The 15,147-nt window shown below is 43.6% G+C and overlaps 1 protein-coding gene across 3 annotated transcripts; it reads left to right on the plus strand.

Moving 5' to 3' along the window:
• Positions 1 to 1,801: 1,801 nt before the first annotated feature.
• pfas (phosphoribosylformylglycinamidine synthase) lies at positions 1,802 to 15,145 on the plus strand. 3 transcript variants are annotated; one of them, XM_031318170.2, is made up of 28 exons: positions 1,802 to 1,980; positions 2,906 to 3,028; positions 3,202 to 3,337; positions 4,497 to 4,602; positions 4,711 to 4,909; positions 6,140 to 6,245; positions 6,387 to 6,527; positions 7,157 to 7,281; positions 7,385 to 7,513; positions 7,615 to 7,752; positions 8,393 to 8,521; positions 8,631 to 8,704; positions 8,879 to 9,035; positions 9,135 to 9,196; positions 9,302 to 9,463; positions 9,608 to 9,844; positions 9,951 to 10,181; positions 10,408 to 10,588; positions 10,708 to 10,791; positions 11,027 to 11,182; positions 11,469 to 11,588; positions 11,687 to 11,832; positions 11,921 to 12,128; positions 12,431 to 12,522; positions 12,611 to 12,725; positions 13,733 to 13,882; positions 14,069 to 14,209; positions 14,459 to 15,145. In XM_031318170.2, the coding sequence occupies exons 2-28, from the start codon at positions 2,908 to 2,910 to the stop codon at positions 14,767 to 14,769; spliced, it is 3,957 nt and encodes a 1,318-aa protein (XP_031174030.1). In that variant the 5' UTR covers positions 1,802 to 1,980; positions 2,906 to 2,907; the 3' UTR covers positions 14,770 to 15,145. The 3 variants fall into 3 exon arrangements, with proteins under 3 accessions (XP_031174030.1, XP_031174031.1, XP_035862755.1); XM_031318171.2 differs by having other exon boundaries at positions 1,802 to 1,983; positions 2,900 to 3,028; positions 14,459 to 14,769; XM_036006862.1 differs by having other exon boundaries at positions 2,903 to 3,028; positions 14,459 to 14,769.
• Positions 15,146 to 15,147: the final 2 nt, after the last annotated feature.

Below are 15,147 nucleotides of genomic sequence, written 5' to 3' on the forward strand. Positions count from 1 at the left end.
ATTGCTTCACACCACACTCATTCAGGCTTAGGGTTGGGCATTGTTTGGATTTTAACAATTGTGCTCCAAGGCTGCAACACAACAAGCCCCTGGCCGCTTTGGAAACCAAAACTTGCGCATATTAAATTGGGAAGCGATGATCGGATTTGCAACCAAATCCTCTAAACGATTCCAATAAAGAAACAATTCTACTGGAATCGTAATTTTTGAAACGATTCCAAGTATGAATCGGTTCTCGATGCCCAATCTTATTCAGGCTTCTCTTTTCTTTACAAAACTGATCAGGCATGTCCAGTATTTCACCTCTGCTGCTCACCGGCAATCACACCCATCTATTAAACCTCATTATCATCTGGAATGACCAGCCAGTGATAATCATTGACCAGACTCATCTATCTATCTGTTTACTGACACCAACTATTACTCTTAACGAAATGCTAGTGAACAAGCCACTCAATCATTTCATCCATCTGGGTCACTGTCTTGGAGATGACCAAGAAGGATTAGAAAGTTCAGTAACAAAATGTAATATCTCTGAGAAAGTTATTAAGCATTTGCAACAAGAGTTAACACTGACATTCTGTGCTCGTCCATTACGCCAGAGACATTATCGGTGAAGTGATGTGACGGCTGTAAAATACACTGTCTAGTGAATCAGCAGGATCAGCATCAAAGTGTACTTTGTGGTCTCTGATTAATTTTATCTCAGTCTAATCCTTCTGTCTAATCCGAGGTGCCTGCAGACATGTAGCATGTATGTGTTTTGTGGGGGGGGGGGGGGGTTTCGGGGTTCAGGGGACAAACATATTCAGTGTGAGACACTGCAGAAAGACCAGATTTAGACTGAGACTGGAGGCAGGAATCGGCTCTGGGGTGAGCTGTCACGCCTCATAGTCTAACATGAACAGAGAATGATTGGACGATCCTCGGTCTGTATTGTGGTCTCATTCTGAAGTGGGAAAATAAAACTGTCACAGTTTAAAGAAAGAGTGGTAGGAGGGGAGGGGGTATTGAAATGTACATTGTTTTTTTTTTTGTACCTTGGCTTTAATTTATTAAATATATCTAAGACTGCAGCTCCTGACTCTTAAGTGTGTGGGTGTAGTTTCGTTCTGGTCTTTCAACACTTCAATCAAGAAATGCTGTCTGCACACCCTGCGGATATTTTCCCATCTATGAAACAATGAACACAAATAGAAACATGTAAAAAAAAAAACACATCCAGCCAGTTTACTGAAGAACATTTAAAAATCTGGAGTCTGCTGGTTTAATAAATATGGATTTTGCTCATCAGTATCATCTGGGCTGTAACCCGAACTTTCCAAAACATGCCTAGAAACATAAAATATCAAGTTAGCTGTTCAGTTATATTTTCTGTAAGTTTTATCACATTAACCAAATATATTGTGCTTTCCAAGAAACATCTTTGGAACTTATTACTAAGTTATATGTAAAATAAAGCAGTACCATATCATTTCCCATCATTAAGATCTAAATGCTGTTCTACTTCTGGTGGACAATTACCGAATTCTTTATTTGTTTTATTTAGTTGGCCAGATTTAAATACTGTATCTTGACTCTTAAAACACTGAAACCAATCTAATTGAAAAAACAAACACAGTCGAGATCATGAGAGACATGTTACGTCCCAGTCAGACAATTTGAATTTAAGAATTCAAAGTCTTTTTAGACTTATTGAAAAGAGTGATAATAATTTGCCCAGTAACCATTTCCACCACACAATCACTGAAAATTCAATGGAATAGAGTACAAGCTGCGCATGCGCACACAGTTACACGTGGGTTTAGACCATAGACGTCTATTCCATGGCCATTCCTATCCTGTCAGTCTGCAGACTTCAGCAACCAAACCACCTTCAGTCCATTCAGAGGCAGCACAAGTTTCTCCAGGACGCCAGGGGTTGAGCAGCATCTCAACTTTTTATCCTAAACAAACACTCAACCGCTGAAGCTGCTACACGTAAGTTATGCTAACGTTACTTAGCTACTAGCTTTGTGCTAACTATGGTACATTTTAGCCACTTAGCTTCCACACAGGCAGCTATAAAAAAACAAAACAAGCTGCCCTTACTTTTTGTTAACAAATAGGAAACCCCGGGCGAGAGAGAGAGAGAGAGAGAGAGAGAGAGAGAGAGAGAGTGAGAGTGTGTGTGAGTGAGTGAGTGTGTGTGTGTGTGTGTGTTTTTGTTTTTGTGTGTGTGCGTGTGTGTGTGTGTGTGTGTGTGTGTGTGTGTGTGTGTGTGTGTGTGTGTGCGCGCGCGCGCGCGTGTGTGTGTGTGTTCTCTATGAGGTTAACTAAGGACTAACAGTAAGCTCCTGACCATGCAGTGTGTGACCTGCAACATGCCCATAATCAGTGAGCTAACGTTAAAAGTTAGGAGGCTGAGTGTGTTTAGTTAGGATGAGTTTGTCTCAGAGACACATTCATCTTGGTAATGCATAAGGCATGTTTTTTTCCTGACAGGCTATTGTGAAAGTGATAAATGAAAACACTAATGATATTTGATTTTCTGAAAATATAGTAATGACACTTTGGGTTTCTGTATGTTATAAAGTATTTTTGAAGTCAAAAGTATATAAACTAAGATTAGATTGGTTTACCATGAAACAACATTGCCTCAACACATTTCCTCAGTCTGAACAGACTGAGATCTTGGAGAGATGTCTTTGTCTGAGAATCCTGCAGGCTATTCACAGAGTCATGAGTGCCTTACATTTTATTAATGATCTGTATTGACCTTTGATCTCTGATTAAGTGATCCTTTACTTCAGAATATGCACTTTAGTAAGATGGGCTAAATCAATGTCATCGCCTACAATTCATCATCTTTGATATTCTGTGATTGATTTTCATTATTGGATTTCTTTCTCCGTCTCTCCATCAGTCATGGCTGTAGTGAGGTTCTACAGTAATGAAGTTGTGAATGGGCGAGCCTTACAGAGGGCAGCCAAGATCTACCCTCAGCTGTCCATCACCACTGAGCTGTGCTACAATGTGGAGCTGACAGGTGAGTGCTTATACGGTGGTGATGAATATACTAATAATTGAAGATGCAGAGGTTGTAAGAAATGCATATAAATTTACCTTATGTCGCCTGGAGAAAGTTTCCACACGCCTTCTGCTTTTCCTATATATCGATTTTGCCATGTCCTCATTGTTTCCTCCTGCTCCCTGCTGCAGGCTGTGAGAGTCTCCGTCCCGAGCAGACGGAGGTTCTCCTCTGGTTGTTTCGTCCTCCCCTGCAGGCAGAGCCGCTGTCTGAGGAAACAAACCTCACAGAGGGCAGCGGGGAGAAACTGGTGGAGATTGGACCCAGGTACCGCACTCACGCAGTCTGATAAATCAGCTCTACATTAGCACTGGTTTTGTCCTACAATGGGCTTTATGTTCTTCATTAAATTGAGTACATGTTTAAAACTGATGAACTAAGTGGTACACAAAAAAGACTTGTAAACAGTGAACACAGGTTTCAATAGGTGTGAAAGTACATTCCTGAAAGAATCCCAATGAAACGTCCACTAGTTAGCTTTTTCTGGAGTTTCCAAAGCATCTCACAGACTTCATTAGTGGATGCAGTTTGCTGAATTGTTATCGAGATGGTCAGTGGTCAGCACGTGACCTTAAAAAAAGGAACTTTGGTCAACATCAATATGTTTTGGGAATTTGAGATTGCTTAAACAAGCAGGGCAATATGTCAGTGTTGCAGTACATTTATAGAGGAGGTCTGCACAGTTCTACAGATCAACAAGTCAAAAAGTCATGGGCCCCACTAGCTGCATTATCTGTTGCCTAAAATATAAACTTTGGCATTAGGGTTGTGCTAAAAGAGTCGAAAATAAAAAAGGGCCATCTGTGCTGTACAGGACGCGTACTAGGGCTGCACGATATGAGGAAAATATGCGATATACGGTAACGTGATATTGAGATTGCAATACCAATATTACCGATGAATAAACAGATATTAAAGTGTACTCAGTTATGCATTTCTGCTGCTTTGAGTATTCTGCTAAAGTACAACAAATTGCTTGTTGAATTTATAACAAATGAAAGGAAATAATTTCCAACATTCTTTTATTGAACAAATTAAACATTAAATTGAGTATAAAAGGCACCAATAAAAAAAAGAAGTGTTAAATTTTAAAGTGCAGTTTTCTACTGACATTTTCAACTTCCAACTAACACAAAAAATCTCTGAGTGCCTTTTCGTGATATGTCGCAGCCTTTCGCGATGTGTATTGCACCAGTTGATTAAAAAAAAAAAAAAAATATTGTGCAGCCCTAACTCGTACATTTATGAAGGGTTACTTATTGATACAGTTTATAAAATATCATTTTAGGTTATTAATGATTTCAAGAAAATCAAGACATTATTTAATCAGTGACACTGGAGGAACCAGTGAGGCAGACATTGAAGTGCAAAAGAAAATGTCTTCAAACTGTTTTTTATTTATGTTGTTGCTGTTTTTGCTCTTCAGGTTGAACTTCTCCACCGCCTGGTCCACTAACGCCGTGTCCATCTGCCAGAGCGCCGGCCTCACTAACGTCACACGGGTCGAGCTGTCTCGCAGATTTCTAATCAAGGTTTGCACACACAGACACATGCAGAAAATCCTTTTCTAGAGCACTTTATGATCGGTTTTCACTCCATGTCCCTGCCTTTAGATGAGATCTGTGTCTCTTCCCCTCCAGCCAAAGAATGGAGAGAATATTAACGAACTCAATGGAGACACAAAGAAGCTGATTGAGTGTCTGTATGACAGTATGACAGAATGCATCTATCAACATCCCATCACCTCCTTCACCGTGGAAACCAAACCGCAGCCGGTGTTTGAGGTGGACATCCTGGGGAAGGGCCGTGCCGCCTTGGAGACGGCAAACGATGATCTGGGTGAGACTCTCTTAACAATTTTGACATTGTTAACTCTTAACATTCAACTGGGTTTTCTTCTTATCACTATTCAGATTCAGCCTATCTCCATCTTTATACTTTTGTTACTGTTAATCTTCCTCTCTTTTCTCTTTCCTTCTTCCTCTTTTCAGTCTTGCAGCTTTCTGTGAGTACACTTAGTCTGCTGGTGGAGGTAATAATGTCACAGGATGCATGACATTATCACTTAACTGGTTGAAGTCACAGGACAGCAGTGATGTCGCAGCTTATCTTACACGTGCATGTGTGCGTTTAGTGTGTCCGTGCCTAATGTGATGTGAACGCAAATGAAACCTGAAAAATGTGAGAGGCTGCCTCTATTTAATGGAACGTCAGATATGACTATCCCAGAGGGATGTCTTTAAATTGTCACAAAGATATTAAGTTTAATACCATAAGATACTGAAAAGGAGCTAATCCTTACAATTAGAACAATAGTTTTTTGTTTTGTTTTTTCCGCATTTGTGCCACATTTGTGATTTCTCTTGATCGCCATATCAACAACTAATCGCCTCCGCTCTAACTATGATGCACTGAAACTACAATACATTTCATTTTCACGTATTGACAGCAACTGGTTATCTCTCTCTTTATGGGAACAGGTTTCAAACGGACTCTGCCAACCACGACAGAACGTGGTGTGCGTGTTTATGTTCACACACTGCTGATTCAATTCTGCCCAGCTTCATTAATATTCACAAGCTGCCCAAACAGATGAGAATAATTTCAACAAGTACTTTGTAGGCCCTGCCATGCTCAACTGGTGAATTGAGGAGATGATTAAAAAGGGCCCATCTACCTTCTTGACACTATAGCCACTTAATTCCCCCTAAGGTTTGATTTCACTTTCACTATTTTGCAGTGTATACCTAACGTAATAATCCTTTTATAATACCAGTTTCTCTGAAGTTGAAATTCAGTTGGAATTATAAAATGTAACTGTACATGCAGAGGATACTGGATTATAGTTGAATACAGAGCTTAGTGTGTGCGTTTTTGCTGATTGATTGATTTTGCATCATGGCCTGTGTTAATTGAGTGCAAACTACTTTGTAGGTTGGTGTCTGCAGTGCTGTTTATAATAACAAATTATACAAAAAAAGAAGAAGAAAACATGCACGTGAAATGTCTTTCCATATTTGGTGGTGGTTGCTTTTTGGTGGCAAAATCTCCGAATGTGTCTTAATGCAGGTCTGGCCTTTGATTCCTGGGATCTGGACTACTACACATCGATGTTCCAGAGGATTCAAAGGAACCCCACCAGTGTGGAGTGTTTCGACCTGGCCCAGTCCAACAGGTGCGGTTTGTCTGCAACGCGCAGATTAGCAGGACTGCTTTGTGCTGTGCATGTTGCTCGGCTCTGAAGTTTTTGTTCCGATGTTGATGTTTTTTTGTTCTCCATTGTTTTTTTTGTTTTTTTTGTACTCCGGTGTCCCAGCGAGCACAGTCGCCACTGGTTCTTCCGAGGGCGGATGAAGATCGATGGGCAAGAGCAGAAGGAGACTCTTTTCAGTCTTATAATGGACACCCAGCAGCACAGCAACCAGAACAACGTCATCAAGTTCTGCGACAACAGCAGGTGTGTGTGTGTGTGTGTCTGTGTGTGTCTGTGTGTGTCTGTGTGTGTCTGTGCTTGTTTTACTATATTCGTAGGGTCCAAAAACCGGGGAATACAGTATACTTGTGGGGTCTGCACAGCCTTGTGGGGCCCAAAATGCTGGACCCCACAAGGTTAAAGGGCTGTTTGAGGGTTAAGACTTGGTTTTAGGATTAGGGTTAGAATTAGGTTATGGTTCGGGTGAGGGTAAGGGTTAAGGTTAGGCATTTAGTTGTGATGGTTAAGGTTAGGGTTAGGGGCTAGGGAATGCCCACAAAGAAAGAAAGAAAGAAAAAAACAAACGTGTGTGTGTGTGTGTGTGTGTGTGTGTGTGTGTGTGTGTGTGTGTGTGTGTTACGTTATTAGCAAGCATGTAAGAGCCACGCTAGTAGGGATAGCTATAGGTTAATGGTACATCCAGGCAGGCAACACTGAAGACATATACAGACCAGCGCTACAAACAGGATTGTCAAGGTTAGCACGCTGTACATAGCTGCTTGCACGCACACACGCGCACTCCCCGTCTACGCAGAGACCAGACGTGTAGGTGTGTGTGTTTCTGTTCACACTGACTCAATGTGAAATGTGTGTGTGTGTGTGTGTGTGTCCAGTGGTATCAAAGGGATGGAGCTGGAGTGTGTTTACCCAAAGGATCCATCCCAGGCCAGCCCGTATGAGACGCGGCGCTCACTAAGACACGTCATCTTTACCGCAGAGACGCACAACTTCCCAACAGGTCAGGACACCCAAAACATTGTGTTTATTTGCAGTGTAAGTGTACTTTTTTTCCTTGTGTTGTTTTTCCAAATAATCATTATCAAACCCAATTGACCCTGTAGGTGTAGCGCCATTCAGCGGTGCCACCACAGGCACAGGAGGTCGTATCAGAGATGTCCAGAGTGCTGGGCAGGGAGGCCACGTCATCGCCGGCACTGCAGGCTACTGCTTTGGCAACCTGCACATCCCAGGTCTGCAGCAACAACAACAACAGCATGCTTCACTTTCATGGCTGGAAATGTGAACTGTTTCTTAAATCAATAGTATCCGTTGTCCCTGTCCATGGCTGCAGGTTACGTTCTCCCCTGGGAGTCTGAAGGAGAGGGCTGGGAGTATCCTTCCAGCTTTGCCCCTCCGCTGCAGGTGGCAGTTGAAGCCAGTGATGGAGCCTCAGACTACGGCAACAAGTTTGGAGAACCTGTCCTGTCAGGTAGCGAACCCTACTGTAGCATGCCTAGATGTACTTTAACAGTTAATTGTTTATTTATGTATCTCAATTAATTGTTTAGGCTATAAAAATGTAAACATAAAATGGTGCAAAAATTCCATTAACAGTTTCTCCACGCTCACGGAGAATGCCTTAAATTAGCTTGAAAAAGATATTAATTTACCTGTTATTTACATTTACTGTTTATTATTTATTAATCAATTCATTTTTTTTTTATTATTATTTATCTATCATGTGTTGTACAAAGGTTTGACCCGTGTGTCATGTTAAGATCTGTTCTTTAGCCTGATGAGCTGCCAAAAAAACTCAAATTATTTTCAGAATATCAAACTAAAGAATATTAAATTTCAGCATCTTTGAAACTGAAATCAGAAAACGTTGCGAGTGGTGTTTCTACTTGATTAATGACACAAAATTCGCGGTTCGGTATGTACCTCGGTTGTAGGGTCACAGTTCGTATGATTTCGGTATCACTGGGAAAATAAAAAAGTAAAAATTCTCACACGTACTGTTACAGCCCTGTTAATGACTGTAACATTGATTAGTTATAAATAATTTTCTGTCAGTCTACTGATTGATTGATATAGAATTTTTACAGCATTTTTGTAAAAATTCCCTCTAGGTTTTGCTCGTTCTTTCGGCATGCGGCTGGCTGATGGAGAGCGGCGAGAGTGGATTAAGCCAATCATGTTCAGCGGTGGTCTCGGTTCTATTGAAGACACGCATGTAAAGAAAGAAGAGGCAGAGACTGGTAATGTTTTAACTCAGTGCGTGTGGTATGTGTTTAATCATTGCAAAGGCTATATTCATACATATCAATCAATGACTCCTGGTGTCCCTCTGTTGTCCCTGTCGATCAGGAATGGAAGTGGTGAAGATCGGAGGGCCGGTGTACAGAATTGGCGTGGGAGGAGGAGCAGCCTCCTCTGTGCAAGTACGGTCGCCGCAGTAAATCACGCTCAATGGTGTTTTTTGCCCCCAACTGCTCCTTCCAGGCAGCGCTACGACTGCTGCCTTCAAGGCACCTAACCCTAACCTTAACCTAAGCAGTGAGCTCACCTGGTGCAGATGTTTCAGGGTAGGTATTTAAATACGTTTTGGCTTGCAGGTCCAGGGTGACAACTCCAGCGACAGGGATCTGGGTGCAGTGCAGAGGGGAGACGCTGAGATGGAGCAGAAGATGAATCGCGCTCTCAGGGCGTGTCTGGAAAGAAGCGGCGGGAACCCGATCTGCAGTATACACGACCAGGGGGCGGGAGGAAACGGTATGAAACACAGGAACCTTTTTTTTTTTTTCCAGTATTTATGTAGAGCTTAGATGATCAGACAAAAGTTAACACATCGAATCACATTATCATCTTCAGGTAATGTGCTTAAGGAGCTGAGTGAGCCAGCGGGAGCCGCAATCTACTGCAGTAGATTCAAAGTAATCAGCACACGAACACAGCTACAAACACAAAGACACACTAACGCACACACACATTCTGCCATTTCTTATTTTGTTCCTCTTCTCTCCGTCTTTGTTTTGTAGAAAGGAGACCCCACCCTGAGTGTGCTGGAGCTGTGGGGGGCAGAGTATCAGGAGAGCAACGCCCTGCTGCTCCGTCCATCGGACAGGGGCTTCTTGGAGAGGGTGTGTCAGAGGGAGAAGTGTCCTGTTGACTTTGTGGGAAACATCACTGGAGACGGCAAGGCACGTATCAGCCTCAGTCAAGCTGATAATTGCACATCCATTGTACTGATCAACCCGCTTTAGTGATCAGTGGTTGTTGGTCAAGTCATACTGCTAAACAACCTCAAGTAAAAAAAAAAAAATGGATTTGGTTATCTCCCACAGATTGTGCTGATGGATGATGATAGAGGCAGTGGGGATCAAGCCGACAGGGGGCGCTGTCCTGTCGACCTGCAGCTGGAGTGGGTTCTGGGCAAGATGCCGCAGAAGGAGTTTGAGATGGAGCGTCTGGCCCCGACCCATCAGCCTCTGGCTCTTCCTGCCAGGCTGAAAGTCAAAGACGCACTGGACAGAGTTTTGCGTTTGCCCGCTGTGGCGTCCAAACGCTACCTGACCAACAAGGTGTGTTTTTCTTCCCCGTCCTCCACCGTCTCTGTCTTAGTAAGTCTAAGTACGTTTGTGCAGACACTTTGCGACTCTCTGCGTCTTCACTCCGTCCCTCTCTCAGGTGGACCGGTCTGTGACTGGGTTGGTTGCCCAGCAACAGTGCGTCGGCCCCCTTCACACCCCATTGGCCGACGTGGCTGTTGTTGCTCTGTCACCGTTCAGCCTGGAGGGAGCAGCTACTGCCATCGGAGAGCAGCCAATCAAAGGCCTGGTCTGTCCTGCAGCCGGGGCTCGCATGGCTGTTGGAGAGGCTCTGACCAATTTGGTGTTTGCCAGAGTCACAGCTTTGAAGGTGAGTGGATGATGGAGAGTGTGAGGAAAATCACAAATATACCTAAATACTGTACATGAGGGTCCTTCTCAATGGATAGAGCATACATACAACATAGACATATTTGTCCCTACTAAATGAAATAACAAATCGGTTGACTAGATCTTCTTCAGATTAGAATTGGTACAGATGATTTCCTTTTAAATAAATGTCCAGGATTTTGGTAAATCTCTGTGGTGTGTTTCAGGATGTGAAGTGTAGTGGTAACTGGATGTGGGCTGCCAAGCTTCCTGGTGAGGGAGCCTGTCTGTGGGAGGCCTGCAAAGCCATGTGTGAGGTCATGGGTCAGCTGGGAGTGGCCATTGATGGGGGCAAGGACTCTCTGAGTATGGCCGCTAGAGTGGGGAAAGAGACGGTCAAAGCTCCAGGTACTCTCACTGTGTGTGTGTGTGTGTGTGTGTGTGTGTGTGTGCGTGTGGGTGTCTGTAGAACTGTGTCTGCGTATGGGTCTTTGTTAAGCTTGGCTTTCCCGTTGCTTCTGTTTCAGGTGCTCTGGTTATTTCGGCATATGCCGTTTGTCCTGACATCACAGCTACTGTGACGCCTGACCTCGAGGATCCAGATGGCAAAGGTATTTTACACACTCAGACTCAGAATCTGGTTGCTCATGATCAGTGAAGAGCATATATCCGATTGCCTTTTATTTATAGTTTTGTTCTTAGTTGGCAGAAAATAGGACTTCTAAATTTGATATATCCTGATCTCACCCAGACTGCCCAAATCTTTCTCTCTCTACAAATTATATATTAAAATACACACCTTCCAAAAACGCTAACAGACTCTGACCCTCTCTCCTCTGACTGCAGGTGTGTTGTTGTGGGTTCCTCTCAGTCCAGGCCGTCATCGCCTGGGAGGCTCTGCCCTGGCTCAGTGCTACAGTCAGCTGGGAGACTGCTCTCCTGACCTGGAGCAGCCAGAACTATTGACTGCCTGCTTCAACACCACACAGGCACTCATACACGGTCAGCTTGCACTCGCAGGCAGAGAACTCTCTGCCACAGAGGAGATACGAGTTTAGCATTGTTTTTCTGTAATGTAATTAAGTCTGTGAGCAACCTTTCTTTAGCTTTATTTTCTCTAATTGTAAGGCCACAGCTTTGTACTATGTTACACAGCCACTTAGTGGTTTTACTGTGCATTTTCAGTTTAAAAAAAAAAAAAAAAGCAACAGGACTTGGTGGCTTTTGAAAACTGTGGATATTTGATAAGAAGAGACCGACATAAAGAGTTTTTTTTCTGTTCTTGAAGATCGTCTGCTGAGTGCAGGACATGACATCAGCGATGGCGGCCTCATTTCCTGCTTGCTGGAGATGGCGTTTGCAGGAAACCGTGGGATTGATGTTGATCTGCCATCACAAGGAGCTGGAGGTTAGTGAGCTGATGCGCCTCACACATACAGGACACAAACTGTGTAGTTGTTATTATGAACTCATGCAGTGTTGTGGCTTCATCTCTTGTCTGCACAGTCACGGAGCTGTTGTTCAGCGAGGAGCTGGGTCTGGTTCTGGAGGTTTCACAGCTCGATGTTGAAACGGTGTGTCAGAGATACAGTGACGCAGGCGTGCAGTGCCACCGTGTCGGCAGAACCTGCGGCTTTGGGCCAGAGGCTGTGGTGAGACGTCGACCTCAGTATGTGTCTCAACGGTTTTCATCTCATCTGTGGTGACTGTCATGTTTTATTTCCCTCACTTGTCTTTCAGGTCAGTGTTGGTGTGGATGGACAGGAGGTACTGAGAGAGCCACTGCCTAACCTCAGAGCATTATGGGAGGACACCAGTTTCCAGCTGGAGCGCCTCCAGTCCAATGAGATCTGTGTAAAACAGGAAGAGGAAGGGCTAGCCAAGAGGACACAGCCCTACTTCAAACTGACCTTTGACCCCTCCGAAATGCCCAGCGTCAGCCAGCTCAGTAAGGCCAAACAGGATTGGTATTAGTTTAGACAACTGCAACTAATTGATCAAGTAATCCTTCAATTATTCATTGATTACTATATTAATAATTTGGTCTGTAAAATGTTAGAAATAATGACATAAGCTCTCTTACAATTTGCCAAAATATGTACCAGTTAAATTGGTCTGACCAACATAAAAAAAGAAAGTAAAAGTATGTAGTGTAGTGTTATTAAAATAGTCATCTTTGAATAGTTGTGAACCACTAAGTGCTTGACATTTTTATTTGAGTCTCTCTGATGTGTGTTGATGTTGTTTCAGATGCAGGTCAGCCTCGTGTAGCTGTGGTCAGGGAAGAGGGCAGTAACGGAGACCGAGAGATGTCTGTGTCTCTGTACATGGCCGGCTTTGAGGTAACTATTTAGAGCTTTATTTACTGGATATATGTCGACCTAAGCTGTATTGCTGGTGTGCGTGACTCTTGTGTATATTTTTGTGTAGGTGTGGGATGTCAACATGCAGGACCTGTGCTCTGGCTCCCTAACTCTGGAGTCTTTTAAAGCCGTCGTGTTCGTAGGTGGATTCAGCTACGCAGATGTCCTGGGATCAGCTAAAGGCAAAAAAACACCCATACACACACACACGCTTATAGGCCGCTTTAATATTAGGGTTGGGTACCGAAACCCTACGCAAACGGTAGTATTCGGACCGGGTTAGAACGCAAATTTTGGTTCCGACTGAAATATTTTCCCTCTGTCGCTCCAGACAGCGGCATACTCTTTTTTTTTTTTTTCTTTCTCCCTTTTCCGCTGAGCGGCACTCGCGGTGTGAAGCGCGTGTCCGCGCTATTCTCCGACATGCAATCACTGCTGATAGACGGCTTTTTGTACACGCTCCAAAATGGACGTAAAAATGTCACACTTTCTCTGTAGTCTACCGTTAGCTAGCTATCGTAAATGTAGGCTACTTTTAAAATGCCATATTTTCCCTCTGGGCTCACCAAAACAGACGTAAAAGCATATTAACCATTCACTGCACGTGATCGCTAGTAAACATGTTACACTTGCTCTGCTGACCCTGTAGCCTGGTGGTGGGGGAAGCGGGACAGCCTCCCCAAATTGTCTGCCCTTTCAAACTCATACCTGTGTGTACAGGCCTCTTGGACACCATCTGAGAGAGTTTTCTCCTGTGCAGGACATGCCATACGTCAGGAGAGGTGTCTTATCTTGCCAGAGAAGGCAAATATGGTCATTTTTCTGCAAAAGAACTGCTAAAGTTTGAAGCTGGTTGGCATACCAACTCAACAACATTTATTTTGTTGTTACTTGTTAATAGTGTAACTGTTATTTGTTAAATTATTGTAGTTATGTGTTAGGTGACTTAGGTTTACTTATTATATTTAAGTACTTTAAAACGTTAATATATTGTTACATTTAAATAATTTTCAATTTTTAAAAAAAACTCCATAAAAGAGCCTTTCTTTGATGTCATTTTTCAGTTTTTCAAGAATCAGTTTAGGAATCGGTTCGGAATCGTTTTAAAAGTACCGTAAAAATCCAAACGGTACTCAACCCTATTTAATATACAAAAGAAAATGTGTGTAACAGCATTTATCCATCATAGGTTGGGCTGCTACTGTTGCATATAACCCCAAGGCCAAAGCTGAGTTTGAGCGCTTCCGGCAGCGGGAAGACACACTGAGTTTGGGAGTGTGTAATGGCTGCCAGCTGCTCGCCCTGCTGGGCTGGGTGGGAGAGGGCGAGGATGGAGCAGGTAAGAAGAAAAGGCACAGAAAGTCATGCCTATAATAGTAATAACAAGAAAAAACGTACTGTAGTAGTGAACTGAGACGATGCAACAGCAGTATGTGAAGAAATTAATCTAATCATCCCAGAGGGGACCTTCTGCAGCGGTTACTGAGTTTAAAATGGTTTCCAACTCTCTCCAATTTCCCCTCAGAGACTGAAGTAGTGCTGACCCACAATAAGTCCGGCAGGTTTGAGTCTCGGTTCGTCAGCGTGGGGATCCAGGAGTCCCCGTCCGTCTGGCTCAGAGGCATGGAGGGCTCGGCTCTGGGAGTCTGGGTTGCACATGGAGAAGGTACAGTGCTGTGAAGTCAATCATGTGGTAGTACTTTGCTTGTAGTCCTCTGTTCTTCAACCTCTGACACACTCATGAGTTCAGGACAGGAATGCAGCACTGAATCTTTGAGCACAAAGAAGTTACTCAGTGTAAACTTTTTAACTTGCGCAACAATGACCCATTCTGTCACAGGTCAGCATGTTCCATAAACAACAGCTGTGCTTGATAATTGATTTCCCCCCCCCCCCAACCTTGTTTCCTTCACAGGTCTGATGCAATTCCGTAGCTCCCTGGCTCAGGACCAGATCATTTCTGGTGGGCTCGCCCCCGTCCGTTACCTTGACGACCAGGGTCATCCCACTGAAGAGTACCCTCTGAACCCTAACGGCTCCCCGCAGGGCATAGCAGGGCTCTGCTCTAGGGACGGGAGACACCTGGCCATGATGCCCCACCCGGAGCGCTGCACCCTGGGCTGGCAGACGCCCTGGGCCCCGAGGGACTTCAGACCTTCTCTCACCCCTTCACCCTGGCTACGCATGTTCAAGAACGCAGCTGCCTGGTGCAGCAACAGAAAGTGATAATACTGTTTACATTTCTGCCAAAGTAGTATTATTGTCTTTTTGGGGTTGTGAGTCAAGTGAAACTGTAAGGCCTGTTTACATTAATCAGTTTAGTACTACACCTTTTTACTCACTGTGGTACTTTTGCATTGTTACCTGTGCCTGCTGTAATACTTTATGACTTTGAGACTATTGTGGATTCTTGTTGGCTCACTGTATACATTCTATAGGTTTAATTCTAGCAATCACTGTTTATTTTACAAAACTGTACCAATCAGGTCTGCTGACATCAGTGTTGCTCTCCTAAAAACTTTAAAGATGGGATTTGCTGATAAATACATAATAAAACAGCAGAAGCATGTCTAGTGTATTGTATGATAATAAACTAATTAAACT

This window comes from Sander lucioperca, chromosome 11 (genome assembly GCF_008315115.2).
Source record: "Sander lucioperca isolate FBNREF2018 chromosome 11, SLUC_FBN_1.2, whole genome shotgun sequence".
Classification (NCBI taxonomy): Eukaryota; Metazoa; Chordata; class Actinopteri; order Perciformes; family Percidae; genus Sander; species Sander lucioperca.